The sequence below is a fragment of the Ambystoma mexicanum genome, chromosome 2p (assembly GCF_040938575.1).
Source record: "Ambystoma mexicanum isolate Mex_15411 chromosome 2p, UKY_AmexF1_1, whole genome shotgun sequence".
Classification (NCBI taxonomy): domain Eukaryota; kingdom Metazoa; phylum Chordata; class Amphibia; order Caudata; family Ambystomatidae; genus Ambystoma; species Ambystoma mexicanum.
In genome coordinates, this window is record NC_090923.1 from 198739444 (window position 1) to 198762015 (window position 22572).

The 22572-nt window shown below is 44.0% G+C and overlaps 1 protein-coding gene across 1 annotated transcript in view; it reads left to right on the top strand.

The window, feature by feature from the left end:
• LOC138565860 (protein SSUH2 homolog) overlaps positions 1-21876 on the top strand; it is a 276132-nt gene extending 254256 nt beyond the window's left edge. Inside the window, exon 9 of the mRNA XM_069643020.1 lies at positions 21588-21876. Coding sequence (XP_069499121.1) covers positions 21588-21734 — 147 coding nt within the window. The 3' untranslated portion in view covers positions 21735-21876. The remainder of the gene's footprint in view (positions 1-21587) is intronic.
• Positions 21877-22572: the final 696 nt, after the last annotated feature.

Here is a 22572-nt window from a genome sequence, read left to right on the forward strand (position 1 = left end):
CAAGGCCTCCGTTCCGTAGGTCAGGGCTGGAACAACTTTTGCATTATAGAATGTTATGGCCGGTACCAGAGAGAATTTTCCGAATTTGCGATCCACTGCTCTTGTTTGGGTGGTCAGGCTTTTCGCTTTTTCCCATAGTTGGTTTAGGAGACACTTTTCTGATCTGGAGCTGTCCATTTGAATCCCAAGATATTTGAAGCTGTTTACAATTTCGATTTTGGTGCTGTCAAGGTACATATTTAATTTCTTCGTAGTTATACTGGGGGCTTTCTCAAGGACCATGATTTTTCTCTTAGTTTTATTTAGTTCAAGGTGATTTTCCACAATGTAAGACTCCAGATTGCATAGTTTTCTTTGTAGGCCCACCTTCGTCTGGTCAATCACGATGACATTGTCTGCGTACAATAAACGAGGGATCTCCGTTTTCCCGATTTTGGGGGGAAAAGAACGAATTTTACTTTCGGAGAGTTGGTAGTCGCCTAGGAATGCCGTAAAGAGTGCCAGCGCCAGGGGCACCCCTGCTTCACTCCTCGGTTAACATTGATCTCCTCTGACAGAGCACCCTGGTGATTTAGTTTGACTCTGATTTTTGTGTGCGAATGGAGTGCTTTTATGGGATCCAGTATTTTTGTAGGACAGTTCCACCCTTGTAGCTTCAACCACAGACTTCGCCTGTCGATCTTATCAAACGCCTTTGAAAGGTCCACGAAGGCTAAATACACCTTAGGTGCCCCCTCTTTGACTTTTGCTTTCAAGATGTTCAGTACCATAAGATTGATTGAGGTGCATCCACTTTTTTGAAAGCCCGTTTGGAATTGATCTTTTGACTGGCTGTCTTTTTCCCATGCTCGGAAGTGCTCCAGGAGGCTGGTAGCGTATAGTTTGTCTAATATGTCCAGGAGGGCGATAGGCCTGTAACTCGCTGGTTCTTGTCTCGGACCATTTTTGTAAATCGGGACTATCACTGCTTTCTGCCAGGATTGAGGCACCATATTCGTTCTGCCGCATTCCGCGAAAATCTTACTGATCATTTCAGCCCATTTTTCAGGAAACATTTTTAAGTCCGTATTCATGAGTCCGTCAGGACCCGGGGCTCTGGATGATTTCAATTTCCGTATGGATGCTTCAATGTCTTCTGTGTTCGAAAGATCAGCCCATGATGTCAACAGGCTCTACTTTCTCATTTGTGTGTCGATGGTTGGACCCTCAAATTCTGTAGTGAAATATTGAATCCACCTTTCTTTGGTTACTGCGTTAGAGAAAGATGCCGACTGTGTGCAGTTCGTCTCTTTTATCAACCTCCCAAAATGTGCTCGATTTTTTTGTTTGTAATTTCTGCGTCATTTTGATATTGAATGGCTCTGTACTGTTTGCGCCAGTTGTTGTAGCTTTTAGCTTCCAGGCGCCAGTTCTTCCAGTCGACCTCAGCGTTAGATTTCTTTGCTATTCTTAGCAGTCTACGGCCCACTTTTATTTTTTCCACCAACGTCTTATCATACGTATGGTTGGTGTCGAGAGGTTTCTTCAGTTTTTTTGAGCCCTTCACCTGGAAGTAGTAAAGGCAAGTAGTCCGGTCTTTCTTTCCTGTCGTTCCGGGCCTGATCAATTGCTCTCTTCTCCCAGGTGTGTTTGATTTTCACAATATCTTGTTCGGTTAGCCATAGACGTGTTTGTTGTAGATTTGTCTCAATTGTCCAATCATAAGTTCTCGATATCGGGGTTGTAGTAAGCCAGGTACAACAGAGTAGATTGTGGTCGCTATGGATGGTTTTTTGGAGCTTGAAGCCTATCAGCCTGTGCGTAAGACCATCAGAAACGAAGATATAATCCAACGTTGCTTTGGACCCGTTGCGTTCCCACCTGGGACTGTTTGTTTCGCTGGGGAACAAAGAAGCAACATTTTTAATACTTCTTTGGCTGATTGCTTCATTCCAGGCTTTTCCTCTCTCAATGGTGGGATCAACACCTCCCTGCTACGCGATGGAACTTTGTTTTATCGATCAGGGCCTCAGTACATTTTGCGTTCAAATCGCTGCATGTGATAAGCTCGATTTTATCGAATTCCACATACAGCTGGTCAATCGTTTCAGACATATTGTCGCAGAAGGTTTTTATAGACATTTGCTGTGGATTCCAATAACAGTTCACTATGGCCACTGTCTTTTGAAAGCCATTTTCCATCTTGGCCTTTCCCTGGATTTGCGAGGTCAAGATGACCAACATTTCGTAGGACTGTTAACACTTTCTTGGTTCACTCAGCCCGTTCCTGTTTTTATTGCGGTTAGCAGACCCGACAACGGTCTACCTAGCAGGCCTTTGACTGCTGGAGAGATCATCACTGAGAACCCGTTGAGTACTGGTTGGTGTAAGAGCCAGGTTTCTTGTAGGCATAGGATGTCATAGAAACCCAGATCGACGTCTCCAGGTATCATGAGGTGCGAATGGCCTCTCGTATTCCATGAGCCCAGAATATAGGATTCCTTTATGGATTGCTCGCTGCTTTTTTCGCTGGGATTTTTGCTGGGATCGTTGAGGCAAGCTAACCCTGGTCGTTGCTATTTGCCATTATTTTTTTATCTTTCGTCTTCCGTTTTTTCCTGATGCCTTACATGATTATTTATCGTGTCCTCTGTGAGTTCTCGGTCTGACCTGCTGCGGGATCCGACTTGTCTCTGATCCTCTCTTTTGTTTCTTGTTGGGTTCCCAGTCCAGTCGGATTGTTCCTTTGTGCGTTGATATTGTCTTGGGTTTGTGTGATCTCTTTCCATCTGGTCAGTAAGCCATTTAGCATCCCTGGCTTGATAGGGTGAACGTCTGAATGTTTCCTGCCTTTCCTGGGTCTTATGCCCACGGCTTTGATGGTATAAATCCTCCGTTTTGGATCTGTAATGATACTGGAATATTGGCTTTTCCATCTTTTCCTCTTCAAGGTCTTGTCTACTCGTCTTCCTTTTTTGTTCCATCAGAGAAAAGCCCAGTTGCTCGAATTCTTCATAGACTGACTCATCAATGTATTTGATGGCGGCTGCTTTGAAATGCAGAAATACTTTCACCTTCTTTTCCCTATGATAGGGTTCGACAAGCACGAGGTCCTCTGTTGTAATCTTTTTCAGTGTTTGCATTCTCTTTGTTATTTGGAGTATTGTCGGTCTGTTTAGAATTAGGAAGTTTTTGTCTACTTCCCTTTGTTCCAGCTTGAAAATTCGTATCTCTTCTTGAGCTTTTTTTCTATTTTCCAATTTGCCTTTTTCTACTCGGTACTTCCGCGGGCTTCTTTGGATGTCTGCCCTTTTGCGAGCTGCTCGTGGTTTGGGAGGGCAGCTTCTTGTTCTGGATACGTATGTCTGGAGCTTCTCATTTTCCGCAGTCGCTTGGGCTACAACTTCCTGTGCAACTGACACGCTTGTTGCATTATTTTTGCTCTGGATGGGACCGTCCGTGTCCATCTTGGACTTGACTGTGGGATTTTCAGCCCGATCTGTGCAGGGCGTTTTTACCCCACCTTCTATAGCGGGTTCCCTTGACTCTTGCGACCCCTTTTCTGAGTAAATAGAGATGTTCATTAAGTCGGTACATCCTAGGAATTGGTCTACTGTTCTTGGAGATCTCACGGGGTCAGTCTCCTCTGCTCGAGATCTTGGATCTTGTCAATTTTTGTTGGCTAGTGATTCACCCAGGCCCGGCCCCCTCACGTCTGCTTTTACTGACGTTTTGGTGTGCTTCTTAAGGTTTAATTTCCTTTCCGTCTGGTCATTGTTGGTGGCTGCGCCTTTTGTAGTTTGGCTCGTAGCCCCTCTTCTTGTTTTTCTTGTGTCAATGTCAGCAGGGTTTTCTTTTTTCCATTTGTCTGCGGTGCGGGCTCGTCTACAGCATCTTCACAGGCAGATGTCCTTGTTGTAGACCTTTTTTCCAGTAATTCCAAGGTCTCGATCTTTTTTTCCAACGCTTCGATTTTAGTTTCCCACATTGTTTTCTGATTTGAAGTTTTCTGCTATCCATCTGTCGCTCTTACTAGTTGGGTCCCGGTCGAGTTTTCCATGTTCTCGATCTTTTTTTCCAAAGCTTCGATTTTCCTTTCACACTGAGTTTTCTGATTGAGCGTTTTGTCAGCATTTGCTGGTAGAAGGCTATCCATCTGGGCCGATTTCGCCATTATATTAGAAAGAATTGCTGTGTTGTCTTGTACGTTTTCTTTGATTGTTTCATACAACTTACAGAAGGGGGCTAATACAATGGTCATGGCCGACATGATAGCGATCATTTCTGGTTTCTTATTTGGAGATTCATTTTGTAGTGCCACCGCAATTTCGCTGAGTCGTCTCTTTTTTGGTGAGGCTTGGGTTTTATCCGATCTTCTCAAAACTGCTGATGAGTCTAGGCCAGGGCATTCCCCTGTTACTCTTGGATTTCTGTCGATGTTTACGGGGTTTCTTGGTGATACAAATTTCATAGAAGAAGGTGGAACAGAGGCTAACCTCCTGGACAGATGGGGCTTTGTCCAGGCCAGAGGATCATCTCTGTCCTGCTGTGCCTGCGACGTTCGATTGGATTCCCAATCAGATTGAACCCCCTTTAACCCTTCTTCTTCCTGGTCTTCGTCTGAAACGAGTATCTCCTCTATGGTTTGTTTAACCCCATTAGGGGCACTTTGGATCTGGGGACTCTCAATCCTACCGCTTGGATGGCCATTTATGCTCAAAAGGACCGATTCTGGATTCTCGGAGGCCTTTGATTTTTCGGTGTCTATATGTGGTTCATTTCTTGATATCATGGCTTTTTCCTGCGAAGAGCCGTTGGACCGGGCTTGATTGTCTCTTGCCGCTGTGGGTGCCTCAGTTCTCCTCTGTTTTTGCGCAGGTTGGGTTTGAGTTGATATTTCCAGCATTTCCGCGTCCGATATTTCCGTGTCAATGCTCTGTTTTCTTTTGTGTTGCTGAGTGAAAAAAGCTTTTAACGGGCGTGACAGCAGTGGGTTGTGCAGCCCTTTTGACATCAGTCCACCTTTTTTACTACTTTTTCTTGATTTTTGTTCCCACAGCATAGTATTCTTTAACGATCTTGTATTCGCTGTTTTTTTTTACTCCTTGAGGCCTAGCTTTCGCCGGGGTATTAGTTTTGCCTCTTTTTTTCCTTTTTGAACCAGATCCAGTTTTCAATTGTTCACCGTCCATTTCCTTATTAGAATCCTCCGGCTCTCCCTCCGTTTGGTTATCGCTCTCTAGGTCCTCTTCATCCGATTCCATATCTTTATCGGGGTCGGCGATTATCACGTTGTCTCTGACTTCTATAATAGGCTTGGCGGCCCTTGCCAGATTTGTGCCCAAGCCTTGCATGGTTTTCTCGCTGTCGTGATCTATATCATGCAGCATTGCTTGTATGGAGATCACATTTGGCACACAGTCGCTCTTTCCTGTTATAGCTAGCGGGTTTATCGCCACTTCTCCTTCCACAGAGGGGGTTTTTCTCTCCCCCTCAACAGTTGTTCGATGAGGGGGTATTTCGTTTATTTCGGATACGTCCATTGTCTTTGCTCCCTCACCTGTCTCCTTTCCCCACGTAGCCCCCTGTTGTCATGGTTGCGATTTCTGGCACCGCTCCACCTCATTTCTGTATCGGTGTCTGGTTTAGAAGGAGAGAGAACTTCAGGCCGATCCCTTTTTCGTTCCGGTTCCGGGTTTTCGTCATTGCCGCAGCCTGACTGACGGTGGAGGTCTGGCTGGCATCTTCCTCCAACCGCACCTGACCGTGCTCCGAATTGAGGGACCAGATCCGGTCTGGGGCCCTGTAGAACGGGCATGGGTTCGGGCGCGGGCACCAGCAAAGGTGTGTGCGCGGGCGAGAGCGAGGTCATGCACGGCCCCGCCGGACCTCCCAACCCCCGGTCCTCCATGGCCGTTGAGACCTGCTGCTCGTCCGATCGTACCTCCCTGGCTGTCCCGGGCCGAGGCATAGGCTGGGAGGCCGTCAACACGGAGGAATCTCCCGCTTGGTCTCGTGGTTCAGGTAGGCTAAAGTTCCCTGCTTCGGTATTCTTCGCAGGGCCTTGTAGCGGAACTTGTACATACGTCAAATCCATGGTTTCAGAGGTTTTAGGAGTTAACTGAGTAGTTGCTAACAGATCTAGGATAGAGGGAGTCGCCGTTGGTCTTGGTGCCGAGTCAGACTTGCTCCTCCTCCTCTTTCCCAGGCTCATTTTCCCTCCCGACTTGGATGTTTTTGTCGACTGGAAGTCCTTCGGGAATGTTTTCGAACTTTTCAACACTTTCAGAGGACGTACCTCTGGCTCCATTCTGCTTCGGCTTTGCGTCTGCAGCGGACTGCTGCAGACTGGCTCACACCTCAGGCTCACAGCTCCGCTCACCGCTCCGCGGTGTCACACGGTAAAAATAGGTAATTCCTGCACCTTCCGCACAACGATGTGGACTGCTGCTGCAGACTGGTATGTAAGATATTTATGTAACTGTAACTAAGGATTTTCACAAGCGCCCAGTTGCCTAACGGCCCGGTGCGCTCTATAAATAAACAAACAATATAATACAAAATACAATACAGAGGAGAAATGAGTGCTTCAAAATTGAAATATATACAACACTTTCACATCTGCACGTTTCTAGATGCTATACATTCCCATTTTGCTCCTTGTTACTGCAACCGGAAATGGACAGATCATTGTCTGGCGATCGTCCCAGATGAATGTTATCACATATCCATTGTTGATAATTATTGTCCAAATACTGTTGAAGAAGCTGTCGGTCGGTAGACTGCACCCATAACACGTGCACATCAGGATTATATAACTATGTAAAATCGAGAATGCAAAATATATTTCAGTAACCACTTTACAGTTAAATATACACAGTACATTCTTATTTTGGCTGTAAATTTAAGTTACAATGAACACATATGATGTCTATTGTTTGCGTCAAATTGAACATTCATCCGTCAGAACATTAATTATATGGCACACTGCACACTTTCAATACACAGTTAAAAAAATCTTATTTAAAATCTTGCTTAAATTGCATTTTGCGAATCCATTTTTCCAATGTAGGGGAGGACCAAGCCCTTCAAAACACAGTTTTATGAAATAGAAACATTACTTTCTGACGTAAGCGTTCAATATACCGAATCTTATCATTACTTGGTGGATTTTCGACACAGTCCTTCGAATTCTTAGTGCATTGTATTCAAGGACATATAACAATGAGACCCTTCATCTAGCGTTCACACCGTGCCCAAGTCAGTTTCAATTTTGGAAACACATGCCACAAAAATGAAGAACACTACGGGCAATCAGTGCACTGAAAAACAACACAATATTTCCAGTAAACCACATATCACAATATTTACTTCCATTTTACTGTTATCAACACGCCTGATCCCAATACACAGGCACAGATTTCCCTATACATCAATAGTCATCTGCCCCCTGCTCTCTGCTACCAAAGGTATCGTGAAGAAGAATAGTGTGAAGAATAGTGTGTCAGAAAGAGCTGCAGGTAGCATGTTCCCACGCCCCAAACAGCCTTGTTGATAATTCAAGGGTCTTGAATTTCATCCTTAAAGCATCCACAAAGACATCAGAGTTTGTCGGACATAATTGCTGGAACCTGAAGGGATAACAATGACGGAAAGTTACCACGTAAAAGTGTAGACACACAAACATTGGAGTAGAGGCTTACTTGCTTCTGTGTACATCTATTTCCACAATCATATCCATTTCTGCATTCATGCACGCGGCCCTCATTGCCCTACACAGTAAGATGTAAATGTGCAAAGGCCACAGGCACATGTTCATAATGCACATTAGCAATACAAATTCCTTCGCCCATTATTTCAATGTTGGCTAACGCTGTGACACATACACCTTTGCTCCATTGCAATCTGCAGCCACTTGTCATGGTAGCTATTTTCCAGCATGTCCACAATTCATTTACTTTATTTATTGACTTATTGGTTGTTTGTAAAGCACCTACACCCAAAAATAAATGTGCCCATCACCACAAGACCAGAAAAGGGTGGGCGGGTGCGACAAAACAAAACAACAATGATATGATATAATAAGTAATTTATAACGCGCCTGTACACAGGTGTTTCTAGGCGCGACAAGACAAGGAAGGGAAAAACAAAGGGAAACAGAACATAAAATCTTACTAGGAATCTGTTCCATTCATATCATGCAAGGAGAAAACAAGAGGAGAAGTGCCAGAGGGATGGAAGGAGAGAGTGCAATGAGCAACCTCCAGTAAGTGATGCCGGGGTGGCCAGCTCTTACTAAGTGCAAATAGGCATGGCACCATGGGGTTGCAGATACTGCCCATAGTGCGCAGTGGGCCCGGAGGCAGTGCATGAAGTTACTGGTCATGAGGGATCATGGTCCCCATAAGGTTTAGATGGTGGCCAGGTAACCAGTTAGTGCAGCAGAAAAGAACATCAGCAGGGGAGAGAGGGAGAGAAAGCAGAAGCATTGAGGAAAGCCTTCAATTGTTCCCAGAACCTGAGGTGTTACTGTTCAAGTTTGAGAGAGGCAGGGAAGCTGTTTTAGAGGGAGTCAACAGCCGATGAGAGAAATCTACCCCCCCACCCACTCTCTACCTAGAGAATTTGGAGGTGGATGAGTGAAGGGTTCAAGAATTAAAATGCATAGTAAGATAAAGTTGCATGTAGTGTGGTTGACTGGTCCAGAAACCCTTGTGAGCAATGCAGAGGATCTTGATCTTGATCCTTGCAGCTACCAATTGGAGCCAGTGTAGAGATGTCAGGACAGCAGATATATGATCCCTTGGCTTCAGGCCAAAGACAAGTCTGGCAGTCCTGTTCTAGATAGGTTTCAAAGGTCGAAGAGTAGAGGCAGGAAGATTTAGAAAGAACCTGTTCCAATAGGCCATCCTACAGAGAACTAGGGCTCTTCAGACAGTGAGCATCTGGGGGAAAGTGCGAAAAGCAACAATATCTCTCATTAGGTGCAGCTGGTAGAGGAACTTCTTAAAGATGTCCGTAATGTGAGGACAGAAGGAGAGGTTGGAGTCAAAGATGACAGCAAAGGCTTTTTCCTCACCAGAAGGTGCATGAACAGGACCCAAGGAGGACAGCCAGCGTGAAAGAGGAAAATCAGTAGCAGTGGCCCAATAAGAATGAGCTCAGTCTTACTGGCATTTAGGCAGACATTGTTGGAGGCACACCATTCCTGAATCGCACATACACAGTCAGGAAAAAGCGAGAGAGGAGAAGACGTAGCACAAAGCTTGAAGGAGAGTTGACTGCCCTCCACATAACACTGAAAGTTAGAAAATAATGTAGAGATTAGTTGCACTAGAGGAGCCAAGTAAAGGTTGAAGAGCCACTGTGAGATATGCAGTCCTTGGTCTTGAGGCCAATGATAAGTCTCAGCCTTATTTCGAATTAGCTGTAGGTCACTGAGAGAGAAAGTGGGAAGATTAAGGAAGAGGCTGTTGCAATAGTACAGCATAGAAAGTACCACAGCTCTACAGGCGTTGAGCTTCTAGCTGAAAATGAGAGAGGGAGACTACGGATGAGGCAACCACGTTAGGCCCGGGGCAATGTTCAAGGGACACATACATATGTTCATTGCAGGAACAGGTCTTCAAAGGCGAGTCTGGAGACACCAGGACTGCGGTGGCCATTTGGACAAAAGTCACAGTGCGTAAGATGCCTTTGAGGTGTACATGGTGAACCAGACCTTAAGCATCCCCATCCACCCAGCCCACTTGCAAGAGCACGATCACATGTGCCAACTGCCATTGATACTGAAGGGGGAGTATATGAGGATGAGGCGAATGCCATAGGCCAATGCACGTGTTATTGCACACCAATATGTAACGATACTCTGATATGTTTGAACGTGTAGTGCACTTACAAAGGCCCTCATTACAAGTTATGCCGGTAGCCATGCCGCAATTTGCGGCATGGCTGCTGGCAAAACCACATCCGTGTCCGTGTCCGTGTCCGTGTCCTCGGAATGAGGACTTACCGGACCATTCCGAGTTCGGATGGCCCGGTAATTCCTCACTCGAGGACACGGTTCATCCCCATTCCCATTTCAGCCCCCATAGGGCTGAATGGGAATGGGAGAGGGAGTAAACAACGGGCCATTACGAGATGGCCCGTTGTTTGCCCCCTCTTCCCCTTGCGGAAACCGGTATGCACACCTGGTTTTCCCAGGCGTGCTTAACGTGTCCCGCGAGGGGACCTCGTAATGTGGCGGAACAGGTTGACCAGCGCAGCAGTCTTTTACGGCGCCATTTAACCCATTCCGCCAGGGTCGTAATGAGGCCCAAAATGTTTTCACAACTCTTTAGCTTGAATTATTTTTAATATTTGTATTTAGTTTGGTAAGGTGGATATGAATGACACTTAAAATTATACTGCTGCGGTTGAGATACTGGCTGCATCAATCAACAGTATTGTCCGCTGTCACTGGTGCATTCATTAATAATTGCTCAAACCACACAGGCAGATATTACTCTTCGGACGCAAAATCCCAGTCTTCCATGAATCCACCATTAAACGCGGGACATGCCACAAACCTGCACTTCCTGTGTAACAAATACAGATATAAATTACTGGAATGAAGGCATTTATTTATTAATTGGTCATTTGTTAGGCGCTTATACAATTCTCAAATCTGTTTCAAAGCTACAGGGTGCGGACTGGGGAGGTAGACAATGAATTACAACAAAAATAAATCATTGAATTAATAGTATAAAAACAAATAGTGAGACTACGGTCAGGGGAGACAAACCTACTATGCCTTGTAAAAAGTGCAGCATTATTTTCATTTATAAAGTACCTTTCCATACAATTTATTGACAGTTCCTGTGTTTTGCGATCCACAAACAGAACTCTCTGGTCCATTTCAATTCAGTAACACAAATGGAGTAAATTGTTATGCTAATGTAACAATTAATCTTCTCTTTCAATTGTCACCCATTGTTCACAACATTTACTTAAACTACTCGGACCAGTTTTGTTTGCAAATGCACCCAATCCTGACAACACATATAGTGCCTCAGGTATAAAGCAACACTTGGAATACTGTGCAGAAATGTTAAAATGTACCATAAACACACAAGAAGATCCATAATAATTCCTAGTGTACTTACTACAAGTACTGAAAACCAAACATATCCCTAAATATGAAATCTTCCAAATTTCAAACACGTGGAAACATGCATACACTCTCTGCAGCGATGTTTCCCAAGAGAACATCCCTAATGAACGATTTGTACATGTATCAATACCAAATTCTGAATACATTGGGCCTCATTACACGGACGGCGGTAAGGGTTAACGGTCACTGTTAATGGCAACGGTGACCGTTAACCCTTACCGCCGTACTACGAGGTCTCTTTGCGGGTTGGTGCTCTAACGCCTGCTTTTTGCAGGCGTTAAAAACCAACCCGCTAAGGGACCTCAGAGCTAATTACGGCACCGCAAAATTGCGGTGCCGTAATTAGCGCCTTCCCCATTCCCATAGAGCCCTATGGGGCAGAAATGGGAATGGGGAAGGGCAATGGCGAAGGGGGATTTACCGCCCCACCGACCTTGGAATGGGGCGGTAAATCCCCTTTCCGCCAAGGCGGTGCCGGTAATTTACCGGCATGGTCCAGGGTGCTAATAGCACCCTGGATCACCGCCTTCCGTGTAATGAGGCCCATTGAATTTCACCAGCTTCTGCACAATGCAAAACATACCATATTATGCCCTTTTTGCAATCCAATCATTCCACCATACAAATAAACCCACATAGCCAATATGTCATACTAATGCTTCTAAGGTACCATGCAGATGGTACCAAAAATACCTGTAAACTTACAGGGTTCACACACGGCCAAGTATCTCTTGAAAAGAAAATCTTCATAACTGCTGTACCCATATGCAGGCAGCTTAGCCTTGTTGTACCTGTTTGCCACCCCCTGTGTGTGCAGCTGGCCGGTGGCCCCCCCGACCCCTCTCCCCCAGGAATTAGTTACACCACACATTGGAGGTCATTACAACCTTGGTGCTAAGTGCACCAACTTTACCACCATGGTCTATGGCGGATTTACCGCCCCATTCCAAGGTGAGTGGGGCGGTAAATCCTCATTTCCCATTTTCCCTTCCCCATTCCCATTTTTGCCCCATAGGGCATAATGGGAGTGGGGAAGGCACTAATTACGCCGCCGTAAATTACGGCGGCGTAATTAGCACCATGGCGGGTTAGCGCCATGGACTTTAGCGCCTGCCAAAAGCAGGCGTTAAAGTGGGAATCCGGCGTTAAGGGTTAACGCCATCGTTAACCCTTAACGCCGGGGTTGTAATGACCTCCATTGTGCTGTTGTTGGGCAATAAAAAGGCTGTGTTTTTTTATTGGTACAGATGTGGTTATTGTTAACAGTAACAATACTTGCATATCATATCATATACCCTTTTGGGTGCCGGGTCCTGAGGTTCTCCCCTCCGACCCGTGACGCCTTCGTTGTCCCACGACTTGTGTTTCTGGTCACCGTGCAGTGACCTGATTTCTCTTCCCTTCTTTTCTTCTCCTTATTTCTGGGGTGGAAGGTAGTTCGGGAAAAGGGAGTTTTGGAAGGCACTGAGGACACATTGCACTTCCCTTTGTGTTTTGGGTCCCCGTGTAGGGTCCACAAAACTGCTGGTGTCTTGTCCACCAGCGCTGTCCTTATATGCACATAGGTGCTTTCTTGGGAGCTGTAACCCAGCCCCCAGGCCGGCACGGCGCCGACTGTCTGAGTCCCCCACCCCCTTAAGGGATGGAGGCACTGTTTGCTCTGGCAGAGCTTCCTGCCATTTGTCTTGGGTGGCTTCTCCTACCCCTTTGTGTTGCGGACGAGCAAGGTGTGAAATCACACCTTGCCCGTCCGTTCTTACTGTCCCCGAGACAGCGTGTCTCTGGGAAAGTTTTGCACTGCGTGGGGGGCGTTGGCCCGAGCATGCCTGCGCCCCCCACCTTGGGCCTGCTGTCATGGTAGAGCCGTTACCCCGTCTTGCCTGGGTGTCCTGCGGCAATCCCCACAACAGTAGGTATAGTATACCACATTGGTGCCACATCCACATCAGGGCATTGCACTGCATATGTCACAAAAAGAAGTGGTTGTTCTAACTGTAACAAACCTGTTACTCCAAAACAAAGTTTACCAGCAAATTTAACAAATGCCTACTTAATATTCCTTCAACCCAAATTTAGTCACTAAACTATAGCACAATTAACAGTTAGAGTGTGCCAGCAGGTATCTAACTAAAACCATAATATTACAATAGTACTTTTAAGTTTAGTTAGAATATGCCAACATAAATCTAACTACTTGAAAAATACCCTTCATTCTAAAACACTTCAAAAACGCCATATCAATTCTTTTATGACAAAACATCTTCTAACCTCTACTGTAGTTAGAATATGCTGACAAGTATCTAACTACCTCAAACAAATATACTATAACCCTTACACTCACGTAACTGTAATATTTTTTCTAATCCAGTTCGGATTTTTTTCCCAATGCCCCAATGATTATTTAATGTCAAAACAATAGCAGTGTGTCATACACTGTTGTTGTACCAAACATAGTACTTATAATGTACTGTTTAAGAGGGTCTCAACAAATGTATATGAAAAATTGTATACACTACACCTTTTAAACTATCCTGCTTAACAAGTTGTACTGTTTTTTCCATAAACCAGAGATTCCAGCTTCATAATGCTACAAAACTAAGTAACCACAGCAATTATAATCAAATACATATTCTATGAGCACTAGCCTCAATTGTACTACAATCATAAGTACTATATACAGTTCAATTACATCATTCCTCCACATTACAAACATGTTGTACTCCCACTACATTACCTATAATTACTATACACATATCACTACTATGGTGATTCTGGCCATATTCCTACTACATTACCTATAATTGCTATACACATATTAATACTGTGATGCCCCCCAGAATCTGGCCACTGGTCTCAACCACCACAATACAATTAACTATATAACAAGTAGGTACCATACACAGTCAACTAATAAAACTCACCCTGACCCTCCGATATTGAAATAATGTCTACAGACTCTGCAACATTTCTAGAACCCTTTTTCCACCTATAAAAACGGCTCCTCAATACCTTCATTTCACTTCCCTACCATTTCGACACCCTCTTTCAGCCTTCAAATAACCTCAAATGTCTTTTCAAAGCTGTCTGTTGATGGTGCTGATGTCGAAATACCATGGTGTCCGCGGACCACTACAACACCTGCCCAACCTTTTTCAACCTACACAAATAGCCACATATCATCTTTTTCCACTCCCCCACCCATCCCATCCCCTCTTTCCACCACCAAATAACCCCAAATGTGTTTCCAGACTTTTCCACCACTGCGCTGTCCACGGACACCTGTGGCTGTCCAAAATTCAACATGGTGGGCGTTTCCAAAAATCTGATGCACCTCAATCTTTTTGCCATCCAATTGGCAGGTGCATCCAACGTCCGCGCACCTCACGCCACCCTCTGGGCCAATCAGAGGCCCGTCCGCAGACCGAACAGGGAAGTGAGTCAGCTGACCGAACCCAGATATCACTACTGATCTTTTACCTACTTTTTGGTAACTACTCGACAGATTTACACCAAATTTACAAAACCACATTTATGGAACCAAGCCGCCGCTCCAGCTGCAAATTTGGTGAATATCCGTCCAGCAGTTTGGGCTGTAGTATTAGTTATAGTATGGTGTAACTTTGTTAGGCGGCTACCCCCTTATGTGACACATGGGCTGTAGGAGTGAGCACTTTTTTTCTTCCATTGTGTCTATGGGAAAAAACACACATTTTTGGACCCCCCTATAACTTTTGCCCTGCTGAACAAGACCTCACCAAACTTCGATCAATCTGATGGTGCTTTTTTTGCAAGGTTTCATGAGGATTCGTGCGAGGGGGGGGGCAAGTTATAAACTGCCCATAAAGTGCTCTTCCTATGGGTTCAGCAACTTAACCATAACTACAGGGCTGCTGCCGCAGGCCCTGTAATATATGTATATATTACAGCGCTTAGAAACTGAAGAAATCAACAATGAAGGGCTGCATACACATGTGGTAATACAAGTTCGTAGCTCAAATTGTTAAATCTGTTCCAGTCAAACATTAAGCTAAGTTTCTTTCAATTATTGCCACTAGATGGTACCAAAGCCTCGCAAAGTGATAGTCTGCATAGCCAGCTGCTCAGCTGCTCAGGCTCAAGTAAATCAAAGACTCTCCCATTGCTGTCGGAAAATCTTTATTGGGGATTACGGAATATATAATAATGGAAACATCATTTTTTAACAACTGCTGTTACTGTGCATTAGCATTTTTATATGGAAAGTACAGCACAATTGCACCATAAAGTTTACCTATGATGTGCAAAATGTGTCCTTAACCACAGATCAATTAAAATAATGTTATTTCTGCACAGATCTTAATGTGTTCCGTTTAACACCAACACATAGTTAACACAGTCAGAGTTGTCCTATTGGCAGTACTATGAGTGACCCATGTTATGAGTGAAATAATAAAAATGCATGGCAATCCCTATCCCCACACACATTTCCATTCAGTGTTGCTTTACATCCCTGTGGCACATCTGTGATCCCTTCTAGTCCTGAATGGGGAGAAGTTGCACAGCCCCATGTCAGTCCACTTATCCATATAGGTGAAAGGTTCCATTCCAATCTGTTAAAATGGATTTCTAAAATCAAATTTGGGCGAAGGTTTTAGGAGGCCACTCTAGTAATGGTGAACGGGGAGTTTCTGAGAGTGTAGCTAAAACCCTATCAAGGTAGGTGGAAGAACAGTCAAGGCTTAGTTTCAGGAGTGAGTGGGAGTAGTCTAGGATCTCAGAGAGTTCACAGAACAACACACAACAACACACACTAAATACGCTTAGATAGTATGCAGAAACATGTAGTTATGTATTAGGCGTTTCGGAACACATTAAGAAATGAAAGCAGAAAGTAGTATTATCACATAAAACCATACATCACAAATATAAACATTCATCAGTATGTTCACTTAGAATGCATTAGCCAGTAATTAGCCAGGTAAATAATCAGATGCTGGTGAAATTAATAGAATCAATCACAGGTACAATTCCATTTTACTTAATACATCCAACCCTAAGACGTATGGGGTCTAGTGCCCAAAGGTCACAGGCTCCAATACAGGCTTCTCCAGGCCTGTTCTCTAAAAGGATGCAAGGGGCTTGTGTTGGTAATCTCAAACATTTCAAAACTATGTCAAAGTGAAATAAGTATTTGTTCAAAGACAGTTAAATTCTCCTCTTCCAGTCCCAAGGCTATCCCTGGGTTAGGACTCTTTACCCAGGTTCAACAACCAAAGGTAAGTAAAGAGGGTGTTAGGAGAATAAGGGTCTTGTATCCAAAATTATCCTATGGAAGGCATGAGAGCAGCAACAATTATGTTTACTTACAATACTTTCCCAGGCCACACAGTGGATCATCTGGGGGTTGCTGGGAACACAAAGACACACACTTCTGTCCTTTTTTCGACTGAGAGGTGCCCATGGGGCTACAGATTCCAATGCTTCTTCCGATCGAGAGCAACTTCAAGATGCAAGACCAGATGATGAAGAATATAGACATTCACAATGCAGACCTCTTCAGGGCTCTTCACAGGATGGAGGAAGAGGAGTTCCAGCGATCGTCACCCACTGCTGGCGACGGCAGGTTCCTTCCAGTCGTGGTTACAAAAGCAGCTCCAGGACAGATTCCCTTGATACTAGGATGCTGAAGTTTCGGAAGAAGGTGACTTATGGCACAAGCTGGTAACCACCAAAGTTCCAGCTTTGAATGCAGAATGGCGATGTGTCTGGCGAGATAGCCCACAAGCAAGCTGATCTGTCCACTGTGTACTTCAGGGCCACTTCCATAGGCTCGTGTGGCATGTAACCTCGAGTAGGAATCAAGCCTAGTTGGTCCCTGTTACAAAGGGACCTTCAGCCTTCTTGGGATTACTTGTAAGGTTCATTACCAGGTTCTCAAGGTACTTTGCAAGCAGGTTCCATAGATTACAAGTAAGATGCATGGATAGGACAAGCAATGGATCCCATCATCCAGGCAGGGGACTTCCTAACTGCCTGGGCTAGAATGCTCACCCATACATTCTATCATTCAGAGGTCAACGCTCACCATGACATCACAGCATTACTTCATACCTGTACAAGCACTTGACAACAGTCCCACTGTCCATGGGCTGAAGCTCATTACACGTCTTCTGCAATCATTTATATGAGTAGGGCTTGACTGGGTCAGTCACTGGAGAGGATGTTGGTCCACTGCAGAGGTTGTCCTTATGTCATCATGGGGGTGCTGTTCATAGTAGGATTCTTGACTCCAACGTAGATCTAAATCATGGCTGCAAAAGTCCTCCTCTTATCCAGATTCAGAGGTGGGAGCCAGCCAAGGCACACCAATGTAAACAATCTGCCACATTCAAACAGCCAATTGTTGCTGCCTAAAATGCTGTGTGCAAGAATTCAAAGAGAGAGACATAGGACTTGTCAATTTCCCCATAACAATGAGCAAAAGGTAAAGGAAGGGAAGCTGAATGCTTTACTTCCCTTAAAATAGTCAGGGCAGGTTCAAAAATATGCAAGGGGTCTGCAATCATTGTCTGCCAGATGTTTGGGCTACCACTACAAGCAGCCCTGGCTAGAATATTTAATGATGAGCGATCATGAGAGTCGCTGTCCTAAACATCCATTCATCCCTAAATGTAAAATAAGTTGATTTTGAATGCCAAAACCTTGTGCCATCAAGTAAGGTACTGGCTCATCAGGAGTTCGGAGGAACGGCCAAGGGGCTAATGCTTATAAAGACATTCCTGGAGCTGGTCAGCTTAACCTCAGGGCTGTAGGTGTGACATAATTTTCTCAGACATTTTAGATCCTTTATATCATTCCCGGAATGGACTATTGAAGTGTCCATTATTTGTGAGAAGTTCTCATATAGAAGCTAAAGATTCAGCGATTACTTCAGTCATGTGAACATATGCAGCTGAAAGGCTCCACACAGCTCTGTAGAGCTACCATATTTGTCAATTCTTTCAAGGCCACTTAAAACAAGTATACACAAATGAACCCCTTTCTTTAAAACAGCTTCTTTATATTCTTGTAGAACTTCAAGTATTCTTCACAACATTAAAATCAGAGGAATTGCTGTGCATAAGTAGCTGACCTTATCAAACAGTTGCTTTTGTTGGGAGAGTTCAAGTCTTTACAGTACAGTACATAGTCAAACCGTCCGGTGATTAATTAGGCTTGTGTCAATTTTCATTGCATTCTGACATTTAAAATATTGAAAAGAGCAACAGCAAACATAGTTTCAATCACACTCTATATAGATGTACCTCCTTTGCCTGTATTGGTAATGCAGGCTGAGGGAAGGCTATACTCTTAAGATGGGTGTGAAGATAAACCAGTAGTGACTCAAACAACACAGTATCATATTCCAAAATAAAGGAAATGTCCAACCAAGGTTCTATAAAAATATAAACACTTTAAAAAAACACTGCATCTGCAAGCAGAGCAAAAAGAGATTACTGTACAAAAACTCACCCAAAGAAAAGAACAGAGAAGGTGCAACAGGAAGGAACTTGGGGTTGGTCACTTGGTACTATTGTTCAGAAGGGAATTGCCATAGCATTTTGGTGCTGGACTGCCCATGTGGGCAGGACAAAGACTGATATGCAAATTGTTATTTCCCATCTGTGAAAGGTACAGTGAGCAAAACACAGATGGCTGCAAACTCTCAAAGTGGTTACAAACCACTGAACAGGTTATCATGCTGTGTTCTTTCGAGAAAGGGGCACTTGCTACCTTTTTTTATTTTTAGAAGGAACTTGGGGTTGGTCATATTAAGTTACCTGGGGGCAACCAGATGTGGAATCCCTGCTGACGGTGCTCAGAGAGGCACAGCTCCACCTCACTTATGAGGCTCAACAAGGCTGAAACACCTGCACACACGTAGGTGCTAAGTGTAAAGGGAGGGGAAAGCAGTTTCCTATTAGCTTTTTGATGTTAGTCTTCATTCTACTGTGAAACTGGTCCCCCGTAAACTAATTCATTGGGAAGTACCCATTGTTAGATATACATAGCTTATTCTTAGACGTTACACTGCCACCAGCATAGGGTACTTATGATCATTATGGTTATATGTGATCTTACCAACCACTATTACAGAGTTGTAACTGTCATTGTGGACAGAACACCGAAAAATACAGAATTCTCTTTTTTTATTTGGGGTTGAGGGGATCCCCCAAACCTCCCTTTTCTTCATCCTTTTAAAGCCACCCCAACCCCAACAGACCCATTGTAACCCCTTACCCTACTACCCTTTATATATTTATTACATTTTTTCTGCATTCTTTCGGTGGTCCGCTCTTTTATGTACCACTCTGTTTTGTTTGCAATAAAATGACTGGATACCATCATTATAGTTTGGGTTCAGGGGCCATATCTTAAAAGTCGCCCCTGTGCTGAAGTGACATTGCTGTCACTGTAGTGGTCGAGTGGGCATCTTGTTACTTTTTAACCGGCTCAGCGCCACACAGATAGTGGGTGCTGCAGATCAAGCTACTGATGCAACAGGGAACAAGTGCACTATGCTTTTAGCATTGAGTTGCAACAAAGGGGAATCTGGTTAGCATGGATGGATATATTCCATTGAAAGACACTTTGGAAATCAGGCCCTTTGCATCTTAGCCTTAGGCTAGCAATGTGCCCACTAGCCTCTCTTGCACATCGCTGGACCAGATTTAATAACGCATCCCAAAAATGTGTTTCTAAGACATGATGTTTGGAATCAGTACAACATTTCCTCTTCCTTTTTCCATTATTTTGAGACATATACGCTGTGTTGTAGATTCCATTCCTAAAATAGAATAATGTTAGATTGCTTTCAGACGCCCTGGATGCATACCTCGCCAAATGAATTCAATACACAGTACTGACATTTGTGCATATGGCCTGGAGAATGAGTTAAATACACATGAGTTACTAACACAGAATAAATGTTATGTGTTTACTATGAAATGGTTAACCGCAGTTGACACTGAGTTGATGAACCTTTAATATCTGCTATATTCTTCCATCTTTTAAACTTTAAGACAGCCCTGATGATTGTTTAACTTGCAGCAGGTGATGATATGTGACATATGCTTTCATTGGCATGCATATTTTTTGTCTTTTAATTGCAATACTAGCTGTCCCCGGCCACACGTTGCTGTGGCTTAGTCTGGTTAAATGGAAAAGAAAGAAAAGAGAAAGCGCACGTTTCTAATATGTTTAATTTCACATTGCTTAGGGGTATACAATATTTTTTGTTGTTCCATTGTCTGTGCAGATATAGAGATTGTCTGGTTTGCCGACTGTAGAACACGCAAAATATAATTGTCCATGTGAGAAGCAATCCGTGTCTAGATCTAAACCGCACAATTCAAAAGATTGGCCTTGAGCTCTGTTGATGGTGATTGCCAACGCAAGTTGCCATGAATTGAGCTGTTACGATTTCTGCGCAGAACAACATCATTCGGAAGCAAGAGTTGTATTTCCTGATGTTAGATAGGAAATGCTTTGATTCAGCGATATATCCGGCAAGCAAAGTTTTTAATGGCTCTGGCAGTTGTACAAGTTGAGGCAGTTTAATCTTCCCAGCGGCAAAACACATTCCTTTCGTTTATCCAATAAATTTCAGAGCCTTGCAATAAGGACACACTTCAATCATAGTGCTGATGAGAAAATGCCGGCTCAAACTATAATCATCAGCTGGTTTGTACCGGAATGCAAGGCGATTGTAATTGCGTGATTGCTGAGCACGGAGTTGTGTTTGACGCTGATCTGCTTTTTCTCGTTGAAGTCTTTCAGCCACTCTCAGCCTGTCACGTTAATTCTGTTGAGAACGAACTAGATCTGAAGCTGCAGAACGTGATCGCTGTGCTCGCAAACGAGCATCCTGAAGTCTGGCTGCACGTCACTCTGCTGCTTCCTTGGCACGTATTTGAGCCATTTGAAATCGGAAACATTGAAATGGAATCGTAAAATATTTAGTGTAGCGTGTGTTGCTTTTACGTCCACCAGGGGGTGCTGTTTTTCAGAAAAGCCATGTTTTTACCTGTCACAGGTGTGACATCTATAAGTAGTAGGTATATAAAAACACGCGCCTATTGGAATGCAACGTTGTGTTAAACTTTCAAAGCAATCGGAGATTTAAGATTTTGAACAAACACACATTTACATTTTTACATTTTTATTTATATAGATTGGTCACTGTATATTTTGATTCTGTCTTGCTTAGAAGTGAACATATTCATATTTATTAATATACGTAATATTGATACTATGCGATTTATAATTTGGATACGCATTTTGGACTTTTTTTGTCTGAAATAAACTCATAACATAATGCACAGTACAATGTTTTTAGCCATCACCATCTTGTTTTAGAGATGTTTGTATCTTTACCTCAGTATGAAACCATTGACGCAAGTTCTTTCATTTGACCATTTTTTCGTCTTTTCCACAGTGCCAAAGCATTGACCTGATCCCAGTGACAGAAGTTCACTATACCTACCAAGAAAAATCATACCTATATTATATTTATGGAAAAGAGAACAAGGTGTCTGCCCTGGAATACCCACAGAGGTGCTGTTGTGGGTGCGCTATTTTATGAAAATTGCTCAAAGTCTGTATCTACACTGACCTACTTCTCCTGCTCGATATGGAGGACAAAGAAGAAATGTGGCCATTAATAACACCAAGAAACAGAATGAAACCATATGATCTGAACGCTCCTACCCTGGGAGCGCAAGAGCACATGTATGGGTGAATAGAGCCCTATAATGAATGGGGAGCAAATGTGGGATCCAAATACTGCTACCCAAAACACCAAGGGTAAGATGTAAGTGATTGGAAGAATAACACCAAATGATTGAGAAATGATTGAGAAAGCCATTGTGGGATCTGTAGACTATGATGACAAGCCATCAAGGTCAACCATGTGAACTTATATCACCAGCAACAAGCCCCTTTGCCACCTTACAAGTTTGGTGGTATGTCAGCGGTAAATCCACCTCATCAACTTTCTCTCCTCTCCTGCTGTCCCCCCTCCTCTGTCCTCGGCTACCTTGCCTCTACCCTCCCTCCCTGCCCCCTCTCTTGCTCCTTCTTCACCTCCTTCTTCTACACCTCCGCAGGGCGTAACTCTGATCTGTACCCCTCTCCGGAAGTCCTTCAAGGATGGCAACCTTCTCCACATTGCCACTCTTAACTCTCGCTCTGCCATCAAGCATTCCTCTGATATCTGTCACCTTCTTAAGGAACTGGACCTTGATGTCCTCGGTCTCACTGAGACATGGTTCACAGCCAGCTCTGTCACCAGCTTTGACACACTCCTACCTGACGGTTTCTAGATCCTCTCCGTGCCCAGGCCCAACCGTGCAGGGGGGAGTGTTGCCCTTATCTTCCCTGAGTGGATTCCTGCCACTGTCACTCCTACGCAGACCTATTCC